Source organism: Vanessa atalanta, chromosome 18, assembly GCF_905147765.1.
Source record: "Vanessa atalanta chromosome 18, ilVanAtal1.2, whole genome shotgun sequence".
Classification (NCBI taxonomy): domain Eukaryota; kingdom Metazoa; phylum Arthropoda; class Insecta; order Lepidoptera; family Nymphalidae; genus Vanessa; species Vanessa atalanta.
The window spans coordinates 7,022,111-7,048,244 of record NC_061888.1 but is presented as its reverse complement, the minus strand read 5'-3'; the positions used below and the strand labels follow the sequence as shown (position 1 = coordinate 7,048,244).

General features: G+C 32.6%; 2 protein-coding genes across 4 annotated transcripts in view; both read left to right on the top strand.

The window, feature by feature from the left end:
• Positions 1–11,097, top strand: part of LOC125071002 (hemicentin-1-like) — a 181,828-nt gene extending 170,731 nt beyond the window's left edge. For 2 of the 3 annotated variants that reach the window (XM_047681046.1, XM_047681045.1), the window contains 13 exons: positions 804–996; positions 2,205–2,331; positions 3,285–3,481; positions 4,170–4,280; positions 4,653–4,853; positions 5,553–5,716; positions 5,853–6,006; positions 6,572–6,702; positions 7,300–7,459; positions 7,600–7,938; positions 8,425–8,700; positions 9,208–9,384; positions 10,413–11,097. In XM_047681046.1, coding sequence (XP_047537002.1) covers positions 909–996; positions 2,205–2,331; positions 3,285–3,481; positions 4,170–4,280; positions 4,653–4,853; positions 5,553–5,716; positions 5,853–6,006; positions 6,572–6,702; positions 7,300–7,459; positions 7,600–7,938; positions 8,425–8,700; positions 9,208–9,384; positions 10,413–10,582 — 2,295 coding nt within the window. In that variant the 5' untranslated portion in view covers positions 804–908 and the 3' untranslated portion in view covers positions 10,583–11,097. Of the gene's footprint in view, positions 1–803; positions 997–2,204; positions 2,332–3,284; positions 3,482–4,169; positions 4,281–4,652; positions 4,854–5,552; positions 5,717–5,852; positions 6,007–6,571; positions 6,703–7,299; positions 7,460–7,599; positions 7,939–8,424; positions 8,701–9,207; positions 9,389–10,412 lie in introns of all 3 variants that reach the window. The other variant, XM_047681047.1, reaches the window with a different exon arrangement.
• Positions 11,098–16,758: 5,661 nt separating this feature from the next.
• On the top strand, positions 16,759–20,432 carry LOC125070904 (CLIP domain-containing serine protease HP8-like). Its single transcript, XM_047680914.1, has 7 exons — positions 16,759–16,915; positions 17,617–17,756; positions 18,370–18,568; positions 18,846–19,027; positions 19,089–19,197; positions 19,864–20,041; positions 20,121–20,432. Exons 1-7 carry the CDS (start codon positions 16,855–16,857, stop codon positions 20,359–20,361), a joined length of 1,110 nt encoding a protein of 369 aa, XP_047536870.1. The 5' UTR covers positions 16,759–16,854; the 3' UTR covers positions 20,362–20,432.
• Positions 20,433–26,134: the final 5,702 nt, after the last annotated feature.

Below are 26,134 nucleotides of genomic sequence, written 5' to 3'. Positions count from 1 at the left end.
CATCCGTGGAGATTTTAAGTCAGTTTATTTATATATTAGTGACCATTATATATTCGTATTACGAATATACACATACAATAACACCGCAATTACGTTTAATTAGTAACAATGGTATTTCCCAACAATGCAGTTTGGTTCTTAAAATATAAACTCAATGTCACAAAGAAATATTAAAAAATGATTATATTGTAAATAGGTACGGATAATCTAGGACACATATCTTATTACGAAAGGTAAGTTGGACGTGCAGGTGAAGTTTTAACTATCCTCTGGGAACTTTCCTTATTGGGGTTATAACTATCGTATATTATATTTAAAGTGACTAAACGTTACGATCTTCTCCAGTTTTATTACATCAATTACGAATTATCCGCATCATTTATTAGTAAAATATAGACGAATAATAAAAACTATAAGAAACCATATACCGGATTAATAAGAGATTTTGTTTCATGTGACTCCTTCCACGTCCAGTTGATTTTTCCTGTAAACTCCTTATTTTATATTCCTGTGGGCATTCGTGGTGGTATTTATATATGTTGGCAATCGATCGGTATCGTTAATTGTATATAAGTTAAATAATAAATATTTATTATTGTAAAACTGAAATACTTGTCACATTGAAATTCTGCCACATAACATCTTTCCTCCACCCGCATAAGAGAAACGCAATGGAATAATCTCCAAATCTTCCCCCCAAAACGGGAGGAGCCCTTACCTCCTTAGAAAGACATTTAATGGCTGTGTATGTATTGTGTAAGTGACACCTCGCGAAATTATAATATCAAATTTAATTGTTTCAGGATCCTAAAGCTACAATGATAATGTAATCTGTATGACCATGAGAAAAATGATTTGAAAGCATGGATCATCGTTTGGGCCAATGAGAGAGATGCGCAGGAGTATGGATGGACCGTAGGATGCGCGTCATTCCGGCGCTTATTTGCTTCATGTTCACCTTATCACCTGTCTTAGCATTTATACCTGGAGTTGATGGTAAGTTAATATAACTTAACTTTAATACTGCCCAATATTGGCGGCGCATTGGCCTTGTAAGGAACGGTTCAAATTTCTTACGGCGCCTATGTTTTGGGCAGTGGTGACCAATACTTGGCCCGTGCGCTAATCTTGGTTGAAAAAAAAATTAACAGATTTTTAACTTTTAAATTACGTACCCTATGTGGAGGATTTCATTAATGATTTGTAAAATCTATAATGGACTACCTAATATAGACCTTATGAAATTGTTAATCGTCTCCCTATATTCACCTAATCTAGTAACTTAATACCTAGCCCAATAAAGGATATGTCTCTTTAAGGGCTGGGAATTACACTTAGATAATAAGACATAAAACGACCATATAAAATTTAATAAAATTAACAAACACGAATTAAATCATTTATTACACATAATGTAACTAACCCTATATAGGTACATACACTAAATATCTTAAACTTTTTATTTTACATCCGTATTTTATGAAATAATAGGAATCAACGAACAAAGGTTATATTATTTACTGATTTGCAATAAAATTGAGTTAATACACACGTCCCTCTGATATTACCTCTTGACTGCCTCGTCGGTCTAGTGACTAGATATAAGGCCGCAGATCCCGAGGTCCTCGATTCAATCCGCAGTTCAGACCGGTAAAAATTGATTAAGATTTTCAGTCAAAACATTCTCAGTAACAGCTCAGAGTCAGAAAATGGAACTGTGTTTGCATTTCCATGCCTACGATAGCACGTAATGCTGGTCCTACGCCTGAACTCATTTCTTCGTGTCTAATTTGCCCTCCAATCAGATTATGAGATCAAGGATATTAACAGTGCCCTATGTTTCCGAGCCAACTTGTGACATTAAATGTCTTACGAAGTTGGTTAGTCTCCGTTGCGATTGACCACAGCGGTCATAGGTCGGTCAGTGCGACATTATTACTATAATTATTGCCTCTGATATGTCATGTTAAGACTAATTATGTGCTAAAGCTTTTCTACCGAAATAACATTACACGTAGTATTTTTATGAAATTGATCTTAAACACTAAAGTTTTTTGATCAATCGTTTCAAATTACATTGTATTTAAAAACTTCCATGATACAACTAATGCCATCTTTAGACAATAAACTGAACTATTAATAAATTTTGGATTCCTATATGAAACGTGTTTTCCCGTCAAAATAACAGATGGCGTTACTTTCAGGTCCAGTGATAGCTCAAGAAGCTTTAGAGGGAAAAAAAACGACGTTGTTTTGCGATTCAGCAACAGATTCCCCAAATGATGAGCTGATGCTTTTAGTTTGGTATAAGGATAATGCGCCAATTTATAGGTAAGTTATGGTGTACTCTCGGCTTACAATAAAATATATCACAATGTATTCTGAACCATATAGGAATATTCATTAAGCTTAAATTAAAATAACACCTTTATTTCAGCTGCATGGTAAACATTAAAATATGAAATAAAGACATACTCGTAGTGTGTATTTTGACTTGATAAACCATTAAAATATTTGAGATTTAACTGTAAAACTCAATGTTATTTCATTTAATATAATTATGAATTTGTTCCCAATTTAAATAATTTCTAGTTGATACACATCAGGATATATATATATATATATATATTGTGACATACTTGATATGTTTTTTTTCTACGATTTTCTTTAAAGTTTGAAAAAATTAAAAAAAAAACCATTTGTACTATAAACTTTACTATAAAAAAAATGTTCAACTAAAATAGTCAAGCTACTTCGTCTGATCTAACCTAAAAGGCTGTGAGCCTACATAACCGACGAAATTTCTACCATTATCATTAAAAATATTCGCTAAATAATATTAGGGCTTCGCAATCATAATAAAGAAACGAACGAAACGATTAGAAAAAAGATTGAATTCAGCACATGAGACTTAATATCGTAGCGGTGCGTTTACGTTGAAAGACGTTGTATTGATAAACTTTTTTACAGTGTTTGTTTGTTTTGCTAAAATAAGTTAAAAAAAAAATCGTGCTGTATTTGTATCAAGATTATTTTATTATTTACTTGAAATATAATTATGCAAGTACTTATTTGCAAAAAATGTATCGCCACGGTTAATATAAAATTGCATTACAAATACAAGCAAAGCACATGAACCCACACTTGTGCTCGGTTGGATTTCAATCTTCGAAATCTTCGCTTTAGATTTACGTCTATCAGCCAAGTTACCCAAGTTACCTAAGTTATCTCGGCTATTCTATTATATTTTTAATTATATATCAATTTGATTTAAATTATTTTAGTTACGATGCTCGCATAGCCAGCGAATGGTCGAGTTTATCATTCAACACCAGCAGTAGATTGAAGGCAGACCTGAAAAATGAACCCACAGCTCTCATCGTTACGAATTTAAGAGGAGACGATCAGGCACTCTACCATTGCCGAGTTGACTTCCTTCTAGCACCGACCAGGAATATTGGAGTCAATTTGACGGTCATTGGTAAGGAATTTACGTTTTGATATCTAATTGTATTATGCTATAATATGTGTAGTAGATATATCGTATATAGTAACACCGTTCATGAATATGTGTAGGCAGCCTATAAATATCTCATTGCTGGGCTATGACCTCGTTACCCTTTGAAAAAAAGGTTTGGAGCTTAATCCACCACACTGCTACCGTTCATATTATCTCTATATAAAAAAGATAATGAAAAAATTACAATTTGTATGTAATAAATATAAAAACAAAAAAAAAATATATTATGAATTTATGACATTTATTTATTTATTTATATAAATTTATTTATTTATTTATCCCAATCACTTTGCTGGACTAAGAACCTAATCTAAGGCCTTATTTCTGAGATGAAGGCAATGTTGCGGTCCAATGGAAAATTTTCATAAAATACATGTTATCTCGATATGTTTTCCTTCACCACCAAGCAGGATTTAAATTGATAACACAAGTAATTAAGCACCTGTAAATTCAGTGATCACCTATCTAGGTATGAAACCGTGATCATCAGTTTAAATAAACGTGTTCTAAGCAGTAGTACTCACGAAATTATACAAATAAATAAAGCGCTTAAAATTTTGTATTAAAAGAACTACTCATTACTTTTGCTTACTATTTAAGCGTCCTTTAATATAAATTTATTGTTTTTCATGTCAGTATTTGATTTCAGTTCTTCCCAGTCAACCATTTTTTTTGGATGAATTCGGGAACAAAGTGGAAAGAAAGATTGGACCATACCACGAAGGTGATACGTTAGTCCTGAGCTGCCTCGTGATTGGAGGTAAGTACGAGACATTATTAAGAAAATTTTCATTTTAACAAAACTGAAACACTTTCTTTATAATTTAAAAAAACTACTTGTGGCTCGCGGCTTAGTTCATGATGTAGCCATTGGTTGTCAGATATTAGGCATAAAAAGTAGCCTATATTCTTACTAGCTTGAATAGCTTGCTAGCAAAAATCATCAAATTCAGTTCAGTGTTTTGGTCATGAAAGAGACAGAGTTAGTTTCCCATTTATAAACTATAAGTATAGATAAATACTATATTTCTCAACACTAACATATCTATAGTCATTTTTGATTCTGATGAACCAAAACGCCAAAATTTCGTGAATTGATTCTGTCTTTCTTAGGGTATTTTTTTCTTTGCAGGTCGTCCTCCTCCTAGAATAAGTTGGTATTCCGGCAAAGATCTGGTTGACGCGTCAGACGGAGCTAGTGATATACCGGGAGTAAGAGAGAACGAATTATACCTTCCTCTCACTCGTCACAACGCTGAGTCCCTCTCATGTAAAGCCAGTAACACCCACCTTATTCCCCCAGTGAGGGCTTCACTACAAGTTGAATTATTTTGTAAGTATTTTGTAAATTCAAAAGGAAAAAGCTTCTATATGACTATACTTATCAATCTATAGCAAACACCAATTTAACCCTTGTACTATTTACCCGAAAGATAATAATTTCAGTTACGCCAAAACTTAAATAAATTTAACGTGTAAGATTTTTTTAATGGGGATTAAAATTGATACAGTATTCAAAGACTGGAAAAAAAATTGGACAAACCAATTCGTATTTTTTTCAGTAAAAATTTCACTTAAAAATGTGAACTTCTCCACTATTATCTCCACTCCTCTGTTATTATGAACTCTTAAAATTCGCAGAAGTCTGAAATATGATCTATCCTCAGATTTTTTTGTTTTCTCAGCGATGATTTAGTAATAAATAATGATATTTTTAGTATTTTTCGGATTTTATTTCTTAGCCAATATATAATATGTGCCAATCACTTCAAACTTTAAATCGTCGACCATATTTACTTTAACCGATCATATCTACTTTAACCGATTTTGAGACAAAGCAGAACATAAGCTGAACAGATATACTTATAGCTGACTTAACCTATTGACTTTCTTGTGTTTAGTGATATATATAAATAATGATAATTTTTTGATAAAGAAAAAAGCTTTCCTTACTGTAAATATCTTAAATTGTGAAAATATAACAAATCACATAATTGCTGTCTCAAATTTATAAGTACATTAATCTTTACAGTACCCGCCTATAATGTTACTATAAATTGTGTACGAGGATTAGTAGAAGACGCTCTACGAGCAGGCAAGAAGGCAATCGTGCATTGCATAGCCTATGGCTCCTACCCTCCACCCGAGATCACGTGGTGGCTGGACCACCGACATCTCACTCAACATAGCAATCAGGTAATTAGCTCAATAGTCACAAATTATAGTGCTGGCGACATCGCGATAGTTAATTCAATAAAATGTGTTTTTAATATAAAAAAAATCATTACTATTATTTCAATTTTGAATTAAAGTAAGTCATTCGTTTGATTAGAGTTGGGATAATGTTACCCGAAAAGCTGAATCATATCTGGAGTTCACACCTGCAGTGAATGAAAATGGTGCAACACTGGCTTGCATAGCAACCAACACTGTGATGGCACCAGGTCGGGACTCGAAGGCAGATGTCATCATTTTAAATGTTACCTGTAAGCTTTACACTTATGTTTTTTGGTTTTATATAACATAAATTCGTTATGTTCCTCTAAGCAAAGGTCTCTTATATTTGATAAAGGAGTTTGTTACTTATTTCAACACGGTGCTTTAGGTCATATTGGTGGATAATGATGTCATGATACTTTCCTTCATTGCTGATTGAGAAATGAACTTTAAAAACAAAAAACTCACTAGTGTTTGCCTTGATCTTGGATTGGCAATATTCGGTCAGTAGATGGTATAGAACACGTCGACTTTTTATCATATAGGTAAACAAACAGGCAAAGGTTACCTGGTAGCAATTGATATCCAGCGTCCATAGACTTGGGTGTAACGTATTAAAACATTCATCTAAGCGCTCCAAGCTTAGTGAACATAGATGTCATGACCCTTATACCTTACATTAGCTCAGTCACCCTTTTTAACCGGAACACAACAATACTAAGTATTGCTGTTTGGTATCCACCCAGACTTACTTGAGCAAAGTCCCATCTGATTCTGACATCTGATTTGATTTTTAAGACATTTTAACAAATAATGTAACGTATTTATTTGTAGATAGTCCAATAGTAGAATTATCAAAACTAGGAGATGGAAGACTGAACGAAGTGGTCGAGTTGGACAGCTTACATTTGGAATGTGAAGTTAAAGCCAACCCACCTGTTTTAAGCTTTACTTGGTATTTTAATGTAAGCATGATTTATATATATTTTTTAATCTAAAAGTTACTGAAAGGCCATGATCATTCCAGAGTTTTTTTTTAGTTTTAATTCAATAACGCATCATGCAAAGAAGGTTTATTATGCCTCTAAATAATAATAATTATAAACTTGAGTCTTGAGATAAGACCTCGAATATAAAATGAAAAAAGATCCTGAAAATCCAGATTTGGTCGAATGAAGTAATTTAAGTCGTTAATAGTAATAAAATTATTTCGAAATTCTTGATAAAACCTAATTTTAACATTTACAGATGGTTTGGTTGACAGAATTTTATTTCTTTGACCTAAATAACTATTCTCGTGACGGTTTCCTGCTTAAAAAAAAACGAAATGATGATTATAATAACAAATTAGGCGAGAATATGAAAAGGGAGTAAAACAAGCGCGTGTATGCAATTCACTAGAAGTGAAACTTAAAGTTAATTCGTTTTTTTTTTTTGTTTTCTATTACGCATTTTCGTGTCATCAAGATTCAAATCACATCGATTCTAAATAAATTTATCATAAATGAAAATACATATTTTTGTTTATTAATCAAGTTTAATAAAATAAATTACATTTTCAGGACGTGGAAATACGACCTAATAAATGGTGGGGGAATCAGGTTTCATCTCAAACGCTATTAGTAGAAGAAGTTACACGGAGACACGCTGGTCGATACTCCTGTGCAGCTCGAAATAATATTGGAGAAACGAGAGCAGAATCTATCAACATTACTGTATTTTGTAAGCATACATTATCGAGTGACTAAAAACGTTCTTCTTATTAGTAGTATCTATGTTAAAAAAAATTCTGTTTGTGTCGATAATCATGTGATTATTTGGAATATTCCCAAAAAAATTGAAAAATCGCCTTTATTTTCCAGACCCACCAGAATGTCAGGATCATGGTGTAACATTAGTTAAAGAAACATTGAAATGCAATGTCAAAGCCCTCCCCCCACCTGACACATTCTTCTGGCACATCCAACCAGCAGACGAGGATGTTCAGCATTTAACAACTGGTTCAGCAATTCTACCACTCAACCAAATCACAGGATCTCTATCGAGGACATTAGATGCCAGTTGCGAAGCGGGTAATGGCATTGCGTCTCAAGAAAAGCCATGTAAAAGGATCTTCAGCTTCGAACAGCTGCGACCTCCGCAACCACAACAGTGTGATCTAGCCTTTGAATATGAAGAATTTCAAATGAGATGTATTCCAGGTATGTATTAGTATTCTAATTTTAGTCTTTCACAAATTTCAAATATATATTTTTTTATTTTATTATTATTTTATATGTGAATAAAAATGTTAATTTTCGTAATTTTTCAATTGAATTGTAATAGACGAGACGAGATCTAGCACCATATCGAGTATCGTATTTAGTTATTCATAACCATTAAACTACACAAACATTGACGTAGAAAAATCAAAACCAAGAATGTCATATTTTATATACCTACGATGATAATACATTTTTGAACATAATAAATTAGCTAGCTATTTGAGCACAAGAATTCCATACCAATGATAGGCAATACCTTAAAAGAGTTTTTACATTTTATAACAACTCATTCACATGCATGAAAACAAAAATAGTAGCGCATCTAGTATGTGTATATCACTAACTTTGAACACGCTTATTCTAGTCTAGTCTAAATCTGTGATAATAACACTTAATGTTTAAAAAATGAAATATATTTTCCAGTGGAAAACGCAACATACTATGAAGTATCTGTTTGGCGAATGTCAACATCCAATGCTTCTTTGGTTCTCGATAGGAGAGGATCAATGGGTTATGGTATGAGCCAAGCTCTCGCACAAGGTGAGGGCGTGCCTTGGCTAGTGAGAGGTCCCCTGGGGAATTTGAACGTGGGTGACGAAGCGGGAGCCTCTGCTTGTAATAGATACGGATGTTCTTCTGCTTTACTGTTACGACCAACAGAGAACTTATTACATGCTGCCGCGAACCCCTGGTGGAAATGTAAGTAGGAAGTCATGTTTCTCATCCATGACTAATGACATTCCATTGTATTATTATACATTAAATTCAGTAACAGTAATTAGAGTATAGCGTAGTGCCTGTCTGTCTGTTACACTTTCACGGCGACACCAATAAACCGAATATGATGAAATTGTATATGAAGCAAGCATGAACCTCAAGAAAGGACATAGGCTACATAGTACAAGGTCATAGACGTTTTTTACCTTACACCGCCGACCAATCCCTAAAACAAAAGCGAAGACGCAGGCGACAACTAGTATTACTTATGTATAGAAAAAACTTTATTAATTAGTAAGATTGGAGGCGAGGCGTATTAGCCGTACTATGCACCGAAAAGATAGTCAATTTAAAGGTTACTAATATACCGTGAGTGTCGCGCAGTAAAAGATTATTATGTGTCGAGTTTCCACTTGTATAATCTTGTCACATAAGCTATTAAGTAAGATAAATAAAGTGTCAAGTTAAAGTCTACTCATACGATTCCAGTTCTCCTCGAAAAAGATGTAGGAATATCTGTGGGCGCGGTGGTACTGGTGGCAGTTTTCGTGCTGTCCACAGTACTCGCCATACGTCTGGCGCGACGGGCGCGCTCTAAACCCACACCTGTCATACAAGTTCTGCAGTTGGATGATGTCGCCCGTGATTATTTGGAAACAATTGGAGGTAGGTAAGGATCATGAACACTGCTCACGATCTACGCATGCTTTCCTCTTCCTATAATTGTATTAATTATATTTTGCTAACTAAGTTTGTAAATGTTTTAAAAGCTAAAATCATCAATCATACCTGTTTAATTTTGTAGCGATATTAATTCATAAAAGAGCTGAGATGGCCCTGTGGTTCAAAGGCGTCAATCATAACCGACAATTTTAAATTAAAACCCAGAAACTAATGATTTTTTATATGCATTATTTATTAACTCAAATCATACTCGGCGGTGATGGAAAAAATCATAGTATGAGCGGTGTAACTCACTAATAAATTATATAATTTAATACGGAATAAGGTCTTAGTCTTTTCCTCCGAAAGAGAGGAAACCTCAGTCCAACATAAGAAAATTTACAGACTCTACTGTACTTCTTAATCACTAGTACCTGTAGACTGTAATCAATCGAATTTGTTTTGAAGAACATACATTTGCCATCAGAAAATCCTGTGCTTTATCCAGAAGCCATCCAGGAAGCCAGCCATCCAGGAAAACTAACTTAAAATATTAATTAACAAGTTTATATTGATAATTGTTTTTTAGTCTTATTTTCATTTTCTTTTTAAAGTATTGTCCGATTGAAACAACCGTTGATTGAGTTATACAGTGTAATTACATGCACAAGGGACATATATTATAGTATGAGGTCTTAAGATTGGTGGCACATTGAGTCGTCTGTGAACGGAGGTGACCAATTACCATAAGGTAGCCCATTTGCCCGTCCCCCAACCGATATTATAAAAACAGATTATAAAATAAATCAGTAGAATCAAAACAAACATTAAATGATATACATATCAAAGTACCATCGGCGAAACGAAAGGTGGCGCGTACCAAGCAACTGTAAAATTAAATCGATCAATGACTGAAATATTAATTAATAAATAATATTCACAATAAATAATGGTGTAAAAAGTGACGTGAAGTGCTTTTTTCTGAATATCATACCAAGAACTAAACATGGTCATTCTATATTTTTTCACAGATCATAAAATCCACGCATCACGCAGTCTTCGCTCTTGCAGTAGCGGCTACTCTGATGGTTCAGCTGAATCAGCACCGACGGTTGACAGGAGACGAAAACCAAGATTATGGGACTGGGAACCACCACCGCCAGACGTGACTCTTACAATACATAGAGAAAGTGCTGTGTAATTTATGTATCTTTGAAGTTTGTTTAGTGTACAGAGATATACAACTACGTTAGATAAAAGGTATGAGTGTCAGTGCGGTATATATTTATCACGAATTTATTTCAAGAAAAAAATAAATAAACTGACCGTTGTTTAAGGAAAGTTAGTGCTTTCTTTTAAGTAAAATATATTACTGATGTATTAATATCGATTATAATAATGTCGACTGTTGTTATTCCGCTGTTGGATTGTCGATAAACACAAAAAATATATGAACATTCTAATATAATAAAGCAAATCTATTGAAAAGTTTAACTGGAACTATTCTTTAAGAACATACTCGACTCGCCGAACACGATCGTAAAATATCAAAAAGTCGTAAGCGACATTGAACATAATAATTATACGAATTAAAATAGCGTATCACCACAAGGCAGTTACAACGTTTTACGAGTGACACGCGAAGTGCGTTCTTACAGAATAGCACTGATTTGCGAGGTTGCAAAATGTGCGCTTAATAAATGCATTTATTTTAACTCAACCTACTACGAATAAACATTTTGAATAGTTTTAATTTTTTTTAATAATTACCTTTTGTCTCATATGTTTACAAATATCAACAATAATAAACCTAAAAATAAAATAATCGTAAATAAACACAAATGCTATTTGTTTGTAAGTAAGATCTTTACAATTTGAGGTGACATATTGTAAAGGCTTCTTTATTTTATATCATTTTAGTATGCTTTAATCTGTTACATCGACATTATAAATAAAATCAACATGTAACTGTATGTATTTGGCCGGCAACGCACCTGTAACTCCCCTGGTGTTGCAGATGTCTATGGGCGGTGGTAATCACTTTCCATCAGATGAGCCTCCTGCTCGTTTGCCCCCTATATCATAAAAAAAAAAAAATTAATTCGCACAAGTACTTTGATCATTATATAGTATATATTTATGTAATAGGTAGGCGGACCAGCAAACGGTCTACCTAATGTTAAATGGTCACCACCACCTATAGAAATTGGCGCTGTTAGAAATAATTACCATCCCTTACTTCACCAATGCGCCACCAATCTTGGGAACTAAGATGTTACCTATGTCCCTTGCCTATAGTTACACTGGCTCACAGAAATTACCATGTATAGCTGCTTGGCGGCAGAATAGCTGATGAGTGGGTGGTACCTACCCAGAGGGGCTTGTACAGAGCTCAAACACCAAGTATATTATAATATTATGAAAAATTTTAAGCTACACAACACTTTATAATGTATATCGAAAGGCCGGCAAGAAACTCAGTTGTTACTTTTCAACCAATTATATAACTTAACTATACTAAGTAATTACAATTAAATGGAATTTCAATTTTTATTCAGACATATTAAACGTGTGTATACATAAATTATGTTATTTATATTTAACTAGCGATCCGCCGGCTTCGCACGGGTGCATGCTGATACTAAACATACTACAGAATGTCGTACAACGTTCACAGTTTTTCCCCACGTTTTAAATAATAATACCTGTAATATCTTCGAAAATATTCATTTAAATTACATGCTTTAAAGAGCCATATTGATCTATATTAAATGTACAATGTACCTAACTGGATATGGATTAATGCTGTATTGCTTAAAATCGCTTCAAAAATAAGCCATTATTTCTCGTAAAAAGTAAAGGATAAAAAATGGTAATTCTGGGTTACCCTAAGAGACATATACCATCGCAGACTTTATTGAAGACCTTTTTAAGGTGTACAATACTAAACCTTCCCGATGACTTACTCTATCTATAAAAAAACCGCATCAAAATGCGTGTACAGGTCTAAGATCGAGAAGATATGTAATGATTGTTACTCATATTTCATTTTAATTACCTACCCTAAAATAACCTTACTGTATATTAATAAAAATAAAAAACAACTTCCCCACAGTCAATTTATCTTGAAAACAAAACATAATAATACTAGTCATTTGTTAAATTCGTAAAACATTAGGTATGTTTTACGCATTAATTATAGTGCAACATAAATAACTGATAATATGGTAAAAAATAATAATACTTTCTCCGTATTTATAATGACTATGTGTGAGTATATTATATATATGTATTGAAGATCTCAGCTTCAAGTAAACAGGAAGGTCGAATAATTAATAATATTTAATTTAGTTTACAATATTTATTTTTACAGTCATCCATTATCTTTCGTTTTTCAACCCAGATTAACAATTCCCATGTCCAACTCAAAAATATTCTTTTTCTTAAAACCAAAAAGTATTCATTACATTTATATAATTCTGTGATTGAATGTAACTCAATGGCTGGAAGCTATACAACCTTTAATGATTATTTTATAAATATTTTATATAAAATAATTTTATAGGCTTACAGTATATTATTACCCATGAGACATATTCCATATTCATATTTCATATTCCGACTCTGTCAACTCCCGACTCAATGAAGTTTTTACTCCTTGATTGTTTCTTATGTAAACGTAGGCCTGGATGCAGCTGACAAAGGCAGTTGCATATCCAAATTGTTCATAAAAAAACAAAGTTCAGAACAAAGTAGATAAGTGGTAAGGTGAGTGAGCCAGTGTATCTCTATAGCGATAAATATGTCATTTCCCTTGCTTCCGTGCCAAAGGGACATAACACGTGCTCGGGACATTGGCAATGTAAGTAATGGGGATCAATTTTCCTACGGCGCCCATGTTTATGGCCAGTGGTGACCATTTAACATCTAGTGGCCATTTGCCCGTCCGCTTTCCAATATTACAAAAAATCTTAGTTTGACACCCGCTGTCGGACCGCGCCTGTTAGAAGAATAATACCGAATAGATCAGTTGGCCAACAGCACAGGATGGGGTCCTTATTTTTCTCTTCGTACTAAAACGAATAAGAAAACCAGACAGTATTGTCACAAACATAAAGCGTGCTTGAAAAATTAGTCATTTTCGCCTGAATGTATTTTACGCAAATTGCGATTTGCATGTTTTTGTATTTTCCAGTGCTCAGACATTTCCTTGTTCAATTGAATTAAAGAATACAATTTACATAACTAATGACTCAGTTTATTATGAATAAATAGGAATCATTAACAATTTGTGTTTGTATTAATTCATGAACACGTCAGATCCTCTGTATTTATTGTATAAAAACAATAGTTAGGTTTAGTATTTATATTAACTCCGAATGAAGTCGACTATTTTGTACTTTTAGAAATATTTTAAAATGTCGCTAGCGCAAATTCGGATGCAACGCTTATAATTCGAGTAAGTATCTTTTTCGTTGTACATTGTCCACCATAAATAGGTAGTAATTAAATCATGTAAACAATTTGCGCGTGTCGATAATAATGCCTGTTATGAATCAATAAATAAATAAAAATGGATTTCTTAAGAATACAAATAAATGTCTGCTTTAAACAACTGTCAGCTTTCGGTCGCTCGCATTAAACTAAATGAGTTGAGGTCAATTGACCGTAACTTAAAGCACAACATCTCAATCCCGGACGCGTCTAGTAGTATATATAATTCAATGTATGTTATAACAAGCAATATGCCATCCCAAATACCAATACATAAGGGAAATAATTTATGGAATAAATTGATCGCCCAAAATTAGCGAAATGTACTGGTAGCTAAAAATCGCATTACGCTTTTCCTCCCTGAAGTGGAATGTCACCGGTGTCCAGGACGACCTTAGTACACCGGAATACCCTCTCCGTCGCTTCGGTAGGCGACAAAGGATCGCTTTCGCATGCTACCGTAACGGAGTATAAACGTCCTAACATAGAAACTGTCCCGTCAATTATGTTAGAAAGATAGAGATGAATTCATTAATCAAAAAAATTCTCAGAACATTGCAGCGACTTTAGATTATATCGCGCGTGTCCTGCAGCTATACATTTTGTATCGTTTATTAAAGATCAAGAAATAAAGTCTAATAAATAAAATTCATCGTTTTGCGGTATCGAACACATTAAAGGAATAAGGATACCGAAAGTGAGTATTTTTTTTTTTTAATATCGAATTTGACCAATCGATAATACTTACTTTATATTTGACGAAACAAAACACAATTTCTATAGACTTAGTCATCATGTTCGATCGTACAATGTACGCTTCACGATTTAGACATTAACAATATTTAATTTTGATCATATGATTTTTGACCTACTGTATATACGTAGATGACTATGAAATTAGATAATTTATGCTGAAAGAAACGAAATAATTTAATTCATTTAAGTGTTTTCATGAGAGAATGATTAAAATATTGTCAAATTACAACGGGTATGCTGCTCTGAGTACATTTTGCCTGATGAACCTTTAGTGCCCGAAAGGCACGCGAATGTTGCACTTTTACCCGAGGAATGTGGCCGAATTGACGGGCAACGTATCATCGGGGGTACCAACGCGAACCTTTACGAATTCCCGTGGATGGCCCTAATTTCGTACAAAACACCCTCGAGATCAGGTTTCAATATTAAATTATTTTATTTAATAGTGCGGATATCCTTTGAACATATTAACTCAGTTAAATAAAAGAAACACGAATTACCACCACTTACTACAAAACTCGTTGTCGTTAACATTAAGCCCTAAACAAGAAGAATCTTTCGTAACTTCAGTTATTTTTCCATTTTACATCAAAACGCTAAACCTATGTGTGTTTTATGAATAAACAATTACTTATTTAATTCATACATGAAACTGTACAACACTGTTAGATAATGTTGTAATTAATAATAAATGAAACACACTGGCTGAGAAATAAATTTGCTTTCGAAGAAAAGACAAATTAAACGGTTTTTTTTATTACTTCGAAAAATTTTAACAAATATCAAAAACCAAATTCAGTTTAACAGAGACTTTGACAGATCACATAAGATTGTAATATAATCTTAAATATTTTATTGCTCATTACTATAATTTAATATTTACTCGGTTAACCTGTCCGCCTGATCTGCGTAAAGAACGTTCCTTAAAAAATATTTTATGCACTCAAAGCACTAGAAAATAATATTATTTGCTTTAATTATATATTAATATTCAATGTTATATTTACCAGAAAGTTTAGTTGAGTAACGTAATATTTTCTCAAATTTATACAAAATCGTTTAGATAGATACCGCCTTGCTGACCAATACAAATTTTTGACATATTTATTTAAGCTAATTATCGGCTTCTGAAATTTGAAATTGAATTAGTAATATCATATTAAATATAGCTATACTAATAGTTGTACATTACACATTGCACGTCACAAACTTCAATCATTGGCACAATATCATTAAGGAATATGAAATTAATGGATATATAAAACAATCTCACTAAATTAGATCCTTGTGACACTCCCGCAGAAACAACAAATATCTTAGTGTGGTGTCCATGGACTATCCCTCTAGAAATTATTCCCATATGACAAGTTTTGAACCATTTTAGTAGACGATTCGAAACTATATAATATTTCCACATATGTAAAGAATGCAGTGGTAAGCCTTATCGAATGCCTTACCAAGGTTGGTGGTACATTGGTGACGGAAGGAATGGTTATTATTTCAGACAGCGTCATTGTCTATGGATGGTGATGACTACTTAGCATACATTACATCAGGGGCTCATTAGCTCGTCCGTCTACCTGTATCAAAAAAAATATATATATTAGGGAACATAAGTTAACTGTATTAAACGATAGCCTATCATAATACATGTATATGTAATGTAGGAATATTAATTGACGCTCGGGTCTTTCCTGCAGAGGCAACACCTGAGCCAATGTCAGATACGTCTTTTGGACCAGGCTATAAAATTGGATTTACAACTGTGAATTCATTTTCGTATGAACTTAACGATGCCTTCGCCATAAGAGTAAGTTAAAAGAGTAGGTGACACTTCCGTTTCTTTACGTAGGACTTATCGACATGGACTTATTACAGAATTATTTTTATATGTATTCATATATAAGTACGGGTGGAATCGTGTAATATATATGTATGTGTTTATACTATACATGTAAAATAATTAATATTGTGATAAAAACTATTTAAAAACAATATGGAATAACTTTAAATAAAACTAATTAATACTACGGTACTAATATATAATATTTATATTGAATTATGTATACATACATATATGACCCATACTATCATAATTATATTACTAAGGAAAACATCACACCGTCACTTGGCAGTTGGATGCCAAGCCGTACTAACGTGAACACCACGATTATATAAATGTCATATGTATATACAAAAAAATATATTCAATAACAAATTAAAATGATTCAAAAACTATTAATTTGCTTGTTAGTGATTCACGTCTCGGATTATTCATTCGCACGTAAGTAATTCATACTAAATTATTTTTTTATAATGCATTGAGTTTAATGAACAACCGGTATCAATTTGCGATGTATAAGAAATAATAGGAGTTTTACGGGTTGGTTATAGCAGTGATATTGAAATAAAGAATAATAATAATATCTTATTAATATCCGCCGTTAAAATGACACAGATGACCTCATATTAGATATCAGCTATTCAAATCAATTTTGATTCAAAAATGAAGGTCATTCATTACTTTACTGAGTTTATATATATTAACGAAGCTTTTCAAAAAAATCTAACTATACAATGATACTCTTCATAGGTTATCTATAGTTTTTGTTTTTTTTTTAATTAATGGCTGTTCTCTAAAATTACTTTTCAACATTCGCCAGTAATCATCTTTTATTTTTTTTCATTTGGATCATTTTGTCCTTCGATTTTGAAGAGTCAACGAAAATGAGCTTAGGCAAAAAAAATGATAATCAGACAGTGACAAGAGTGCTTCTATTAGGATTCCATTTCTTTTATTATTCAACGTAAGTTTTGCGATAATAACATAATTATCATCATACGAACTCACGCAATAGTTAGATCGCCGCAGTAGGTAGATCTGGCACCACAGATTCACAAGTGAATGTAAAGCAAATTTTTAATTTTAATAATAATATTAGTTTATCTTGGAAAAATAAGAATAATAATTGTTGTTTAATTTAGAAAAATGCGACAGCTGTATGTTGCTCCGTCAGTGTCCCGAAGCGTTGAAATTAGCGTCCAACACAGATCCCGCAGCAAAACAAAGGCTTAAAGAAGCAGTGTGCGGAATTAAAACCGTGGATGGCAAACGGCATCCTATGGTAAGCACTACAATACTACTAATGACGTAGTCCAAAAACTGACCTTTATTTGTGAATTAAATTTATTGTGTCAAACCGTGCTCTGCTCGCGACTTGCCATATACCATCACTTATCTATCCACTGACAATGCCTCAGAAAAATCTGTTAATCGCTTCAGAATGTATTTTAAAAGCTAAGTTTACTAAAATACTGTCAGTGCTATGTACATTATTAAAATTTACTTAACTTTTCAAAAAATTATCTCACCGAATAGTTTAAAAATGGCTGTTCTATAAATAGAACTTTGATTTAACTGGAACTTCGTTGGTTGCAATTAGAGTAATATTTCAAGTTCAAATAGAGTACAATTTCGTTATATCATTCCTTAATTTTCTAATTTTTATATTCCTTGAAAATGGTTTGATCATTCACCAATAAATATTCCCGTCCGCAGCTTTCCCCTCGTGTGACGACTCATGTCCTCTTTACTGCACACCTGATAACGTGTATCCAAAATTTTATTATGATCGGTTAAGTAGTTAAGACGTGAACAACAAACAAACTAATTAATTATTAAACGAACGCACAAAAAATGCACAATCAACTCTGCTCGACTGATGATCCTTTTGACAGATTTGCTGTTCCCGCTTCATCACCGTATCTGAAAGATTTGCAGAAACTGAAACAGACATCGAAACACACGAGAACATCGCACTGTTACCTGAAAAATGCGGTGGAATCAATGGAGACCGAATCATCGGAGGTCTTTATGCCAACCTCTATGAGTTTCCATGGATGGCGCTTATCTCTTATGTTATTGGGAAAAATAATGGTTATTAATACTTTGTATTATTATTAGTACCATGTACCAGTACTCACTCCAACTACATTTTGCCAGAAATTTCACTTTTCGATAAAAATCTACTAATTTTAAAATACCATAATGAACTCTTCCCTGGTTCATATACAAAGCAATTATGACTTTCCGAGCTCCGTTAAGCGTTTATAGGACCTTACAATGTCTATCGGGCGTAAAGCGATTACTACGGATCCTCTTGTATACTCAGAATTTGAAAGGTATTTTCTGACTTTCATTCCTTATATTATAGGTAAAAAACAAACTCAATTCCAATGTGGAGGGACAATTATAAACTCTAGATATGTTTTGACTGCTGCACACTGTGTCGAGTCTAAAACAATAGCTGGAGTACGCGTCGGTGAATTCAATATATATACACCAGAAGATTGCCAAGGAGAATATCCACAGTATCTCTGCGAGAGTCATATTCAGGTATTCAATATATTTAGCAACTTGTTTTTATATATGTGTCTAATGTTTTTTTTTTTTTTAGGATATTGCTGTAGCTAAATCAATTCCTCATGAGGACTTTAAAATACTGCCTAACGTACAAAATGATATCGCTCTTCTCCGCCTCAAGGTGCCAATTGACTTTTCATTTAGTAAGTTAAATGGAAATATTATTGTTAGTTATTAAAATATACCTAAATGATTAGGAACATGTTACTTTATTATTTAAATAATGTGAATGACGTGGAGCGCATAACGTACATAAAACGGATACGTTATCACTGCAAACTGAACTGTGTTCTTAATGGAAGCTACTCCATACATTAAGCGAGTTATCATTTCATTCGTACGTAACTTTTTTCTCATTTTAAATCTTATTTGAACATCGCTTGCTAAGGTTGCGACTCTCCGTTTTTTTTTTTGCACCATATTAGATTGGACAAAGTTAGTTAAAATAAACTGTCTGACAAGGAAGCGAGCCAATATTGGATTGTCCAGTAGTCCTGTCACATACATAGCTATATGTTCAAACTAGACAATAAATTAGACATTGGTACAGGTCTTGTATAATGAAATATTAAAAACCACTTTAACATTTCTCCTAAACAGTGAACTTATGAAACGGTGAAAACTTTGTATATCATGCGATCATATACAACAAAAAAAACTGTTTTTTTATCTTTTTCGATGCGCCTTTTATGGGTCAAGCCCACATTCAGATGTACATATATAAACATGTTATCAGATAATATGTGATAACTTATCAAAGTTGTCCCAAAATTTTTTTACCTAAAATTCAAAGAAGAAGATATTTATAGAAAACGTCGCACCGGTCTGTCTACCGATATTTAATGAACTGAGAAACATAAGCCTTGATGGAAAACAAGCTACTGTTGCTGGATGGGGAATTACCGAGTTCGATCGAGCATCTTCCGTTCTTCGAAAAGTTAATATACCAATAAAGACTGATAATGAATGCCGACAATACTATGACAGGTGAGAAATTTGATTGGCAATGTTGATTGCTGTTAAATGTTTAAAAAAAAATACTAAATCCTACATTTTTTTATTTTAGAAACTCTGACGCTCGTTATACTATTCACAAGAAATTATGCGCTGGTGAGACGGGTAAAGACTCCTGCAGAGGCGACTCTGGTGGTCCACTTATGTTAGAAGAGGAATACAAAAACAACTATCGGATGATTCAGTTCGGCGTCGTGTCTTATGGACCTCAACAATGTGGTTCTTCTACCCCAGGAGTATACACCGATGTTAGGCAATACATGAAATGGATATTGGATAACATTGAACCCTAAAGTAACACCCATAACAATAACATTGTGTTTATTATAAGATGTAGCATGTAACATTTATTTTCACAAAACATGAAAATAATATAATTGTTATCATACTTCGTAAAGAGCATTTAATTTTATTATAAATGATTTTTTCACAATAAATTGGCTTTAAGAAAAAACATTGTAATCATTTTTATCATTCGGTAATGTAAAGTCGCAGGTCGCAACAGACCTAAAAAAAGAAGTTTTGTTTTCCGACGTCAATTTTTTTTTTTATAAAATCCATACTTCCGTATTTACTAATCCATATTATCCATATTATTAATTATATTATTAATATTACTAATGCGAAAGTAGCTCTGTCTGTCTGTCTGTCTGTCTGTCTGTCTGTTATGCTTTCACGCATAAACTACTGGACCGATTTTAATGAAATTTGGTACACAAATAGTTTAGAGCCTGAGAAAGGACATAGGCTACTTTTTATTTTTATTAAATGGGCTGTAAAGGGTTGAAAAGGGGGATGAAATGTTGTAAGTTGTTGAAAGCATTGTTATTTTCAGAACTAGAAGCATTAAACTTATATGTACACTTATGAATTAACATATCATGACACCCACTACGGAGCGAAGTTTGGAAATTCTACCCCTAAAGGGGTGAAATAGGTGTTGAACTTTTGTATGGACGTCCGTTATTTTTTAAGTTAAAAACAGGAAACTTTACTTTTGGGAAACTGATTAAAAGGAGTAGATACTTATTTATGTGTTTCTGCATATTCTTCCGCTAAGGGGGTGAAATAAGGGATGAAAGTATGTATGTGTTTCCGTATTTTTTTAAGTTAGAAACATGAAACTTTATTTTTGGGATACTGATAAAAAAATGGGTAGATACGTATTTAAGCTTTTTTAGATAATCTACCACTAAGGGGGTGAAAAAAGGGTTGAAAGTTTTTATAAGAGTCAGTCTTTTTTTAAGTTAAAAACATGAAACTTTATATTTGGGATACTGATTAAAAATGAGTTAATACTTATTTAAGTGTTCCTAGATATTCTACCTATAAGGGGTTTCATAGGGGTTGGCATTTCTTATATGGATTAGTCTGGAAGTCCATTATTTTTAAAGTTAGAAGCACAAAATTTTATTTTTGTGCCACTGATTAAAAATGAGTAAATACGTATTAAAGCGTTTCTTGATATTTTAAACCTATAGGGAAAAAGTAGGGGTTGATATTTTGTATACAGGTTAGTCGGGAAGTCCGTCATTTTGAAGTAGCATGAATTTTATTTTTGTGCTACCGATTAAAAATGAGTTGATTCGCATTTAAGCGTTTCTGGATATCCTACCCTAAGGGCTGTAATACACACCAATGTGGTTTACAAAGAGGTCTTACATTAACGTAATATTTTAAGTTAATTTGTTAATATATTCATATTCTACGCGAGCGAAGCCGCGGGTAACAACTAGTTAACTATATTATATTAAGTAAATCAATCGTAATAATATCTAACACTAATTATTAATTATAATTAACATTACAATATTATAATAAACATGTACCTACGCATCAACTATAATAATTGAATGTATGTCTCTTAAACGCATTAATACAATAACTATAAATCGAAGTAATTACTTCTACAACACTGTTTAAGTATTATATAATAATATTTCTGCTAATCATATGAATATTATATGAAAATGAGAACTATGCAAAATTCAAGTCGGTACTATATTAAAATAATTGATACAGGATTAAAAATGTACCAACCTTTTATATATTGCTTATATATTAAAGTCAAATACAACCTGTACGAGTGTTGGGTGACGATATTATCCACTAGAAAACTTAATACCGTTAAAATATTGGTAAAGGTTGCTTTATAATTTGTCAATATATTTACGGTTGTATGACACTAAGGAATAATATATTATAATTTAAATCAAATATTATACCGTCTCTATTTTTCTATACTTTGAGTTATTAGGTGGGCCCCTAAGTAGTATTCGCTCAGAGCCCCATAAACTCACGGTCCGGCCCTGTATACTATAATGTTTTGTGCAAATATACTATTATTATTATTAAGCTATTGTATAATAAACATTAATTAATAAAGTCATACAGATGCGCGCAATTACCATTATTTATTTTTCGATTAAACTGAAAGCGGCATTTATGTCAAACGTCTAAAGTTTTTACTTGTTCATTATTGGTTATGTATAACAAAGATAACCTTGATAAAATTTCATTAGAATTATCGCCTAATTTAGTTCTATAATATATATCTATAATAATAATCTATTATAAAATAAGTTACTCCTATTACGAGAATTATTGCGTATGACGTTTAAGTATAATCATGATAAAAGTTCCGGACAGCCAATATTAGTGTAAAATAAAATAAAGAAAAACTTCATTTATATCCGTTTTCGTCATTTTTCCAGACTTTGTGTATTGAACCAAATTACATCTTTCATTATACTAACAAAATGGACATATACACATACACATAGTCTGAAATAAATGATTTATTATTGTAATTATAAGAATTCAAGTTTATCATATATCTTTAGATAGTTGACGAAGTTTTTTCGTACACTCTCAATCCCATTAATATGCAAGTTTGTCCACGGTGACCAGATTCAGCAACAATATTCTAATCCGCTACGGACAGTTTCAAGTCTCTGGAGCATTTTAGAATAAATCCGAGATATTTCTTTACTAAATCAAGTGTTTTGTCGTCATGAATCCTATCAATATATATTAATTCTTTAAGCTTTTTAACGATTACATTTAATGTGATAACATTTGTCAATATTTGGGACCATTTTATCTAATCACACCATTCGATTAATTTGTACAGATTTTCTTGTAGTAAAACAACTTCAGAAAGTCGTATAATTATTCTTGTTGATTTTAAATCAACGGCGAATAAACTCACGTCACAATCTTCAATCATTGGTACAATATCATTAAGGAATATGAAATGAATGAATATATAAAACAATGGCACTAAATTAGATCCTTGTGACACTCCCACAGAAACAACAAATATCTTAGTGTGGTGTCCATGGATTATCCCTCTAGAAATTATTCCCATATGACAAGTTTTGAACCATTTTAGTAGACGATTCGAAACTATATAATATTTCCACTTATGTAAAGAATGCAGTGGTAAGCCTTATCGAATGCCTTACCAAGGTTGGTGGCACATTGGTGACGGAAGGAATGGCTATTATTTCATACAGCGTCATTGTCTATGGATGGTGATGACCACTTAGCATACATTACATCAGGGGCCCATTAGCTCGTCCGTCTACCTGTATTAAATGATAGCCTATCATAATACATGTATATGTATTGTAGGAATATTAATTAAAGCTCGGGTCTTTCCTGCAGCGGCAACACCTGAGCCAATGTCAGATACGTCTTTTGGGCCAAGTTATAAAATTAGATATAAAATCTAGACACGCGGTAGCGTGTCAGCCAAGTACAAGTAACAGAACTGGCAAGCAGCAACGTGTGTATAAATATTACACGAACCATTTGGAGCCACTTTTGACCTCCTCATAACTCAAAAACTATTTGACATAAACGTGTAAAAATTGAGACTCTCGAAATACATATGTGTTTGAAATTTCATAAACGTATCTCAAACGGTTATTTAGGTATTAACGTCTAAAAATCGTCATTTTTATCACTAACTGACCTATTGATCAAAACTATAACCTACTTCCAGGTGACCTAGAAAGTTGAAATTTGGTATGCAGGTAGATAATTAGGCCAATACAAAGGAAAAAATCTGAAACTGGAAAATTTTTATCATTTTATTATAATTTTTATCATTTTATTGGGTCTATTAGGAACACATATATATACTTATTAGTTCCTGTAATGTAATATAACTATAAAAAAAGACAAAACTTATGACAGCCGGTCTTAATGTGGATTTTAAGGTCTTCACGTGAATATATAACGAGTTGAATACCACCCCCAATTTTTTTAATTACAAATATTTCCTTTTTAGTACTTATGAGTATAGTCGACTTTCGTATTTATTACGTTATTAACTGGCATTTAGCGCACATTTGATCGCATATTCTTTGTTTGAGTATACTAGTAAACAACAAAAAATAGGTTTCGTGTGACTGTATTAGATCGTAACTGGGATGATTTAAGTATGTGCTCTAGCGCTACAAAAGGGGAACCTTATTGCTTGGAAGAACAGTATAGATCAAGCATGCTAATGTCAGCAAAGGACTGGTGAATGGGTCCAATGGAAAAATATAGAAAGGTACATCGGGACGTCGACAACAGCAATAGCGCACGTAAAATAACAATTCAATTTAAACATCATTTAATTTGCGAACTAGAAGTCAAAACCAAGTTTCAGATACTAAGTAATGAATATGCTCAAAGGAAACAATTCTCTATTTGCCTAGCATATTCTACTTCTATCCACAAATCACAAGGCCTTCGCCTTGACAGTGCTCTTCTCGACATAGGCCACTATATTTAGTAAAGAGCAGGCTTACGTTGGCTTCTCCAGAGTTAAAACCTTAGATAGAGTACATCTTATCAATTTAGGTCCAAGTCAAATCAAGGCACAAGAGAGCTCTATTGTAGAGTACAACCGTCTGCGCACGTCATACCGCCCCGACTTGGCCAAATTAAGTATAAACAGAAAACGCGTAAAAAAAATCGGACACTGAATGGGCAATTTACTCGAACATTTCAGAGGTACAAGAAAATATAGAACGTATTACAAAAAATACAATTATACCCCGTAAACGTAGGAAAATAGAATAGCTTAACAAAAACCATTTGGTATTAACTTTGTTATTAATAAGTACCTACTAATAATTTATATACAAAAAGTAATGATATCCCATCAAAAACATAAATGTAAAAATGAGAGCCAAGTCCAATATTATGATATATACCTTGGTTGTTGACTTCAACGACAAAATAAGTGAGATCTAAATGGGTACCAAGTACAATGGTCCTTCCTGAAATTTATTTATAACTACATAAAATATCATTCCTTCTTATAACTAAGGATAATATATTGTTGCCTAAGGTCTGACTTGGCTAGTTCTCATATACGAATTATATTATAGACTTCGCAAGTTCTAAGCCTGTTGAAAATGAATTATAAACACAAATTAAGCACGCAAAAATTCAATGGTACTTGTCTAGATATGAACTTGCAATATCTGGTTAAGATTCATATTTTCTAGCGACTGTACCATCGCAGCTCTTAATGTACGTTAATACTAACTGAACAATACTGAGCTGTCCTCCATTCTTCATAGATGTTCTGAATTATAATTTGTTATTATAAACACAAACTACAATTTGTTTTTATGAACATATAAGAACTAGCCAAGACAGACCTTAGGCTACAATATGTTATCCTAGGGTATAAGAAGAATTGATATTTTAAAATCGTCATAAGAGTAAGTATAAAGAGTAGGTGACACTTCCGTTTCTTTACGTATCGACATGGACTTATTACGGAATTATTTTTATATGTATTCATATATAAGTACGGGTGGAATCGTGTAATATATATGTATGTGTTTATACTATACATGTAAAATAATTAATATTGTGATAAAAACTATTTAAAAACAATATGGAATAACTTTAAATAAAACTAATTAATACTACGTTACTAATATATAATATTTATATTGAATTATGTATACATACATATATGACCCACACTATCATAATTACATTACTAAGGAAAACATCACACCGTCACTTGGCAGTTGGATGCCAAGCCGTACT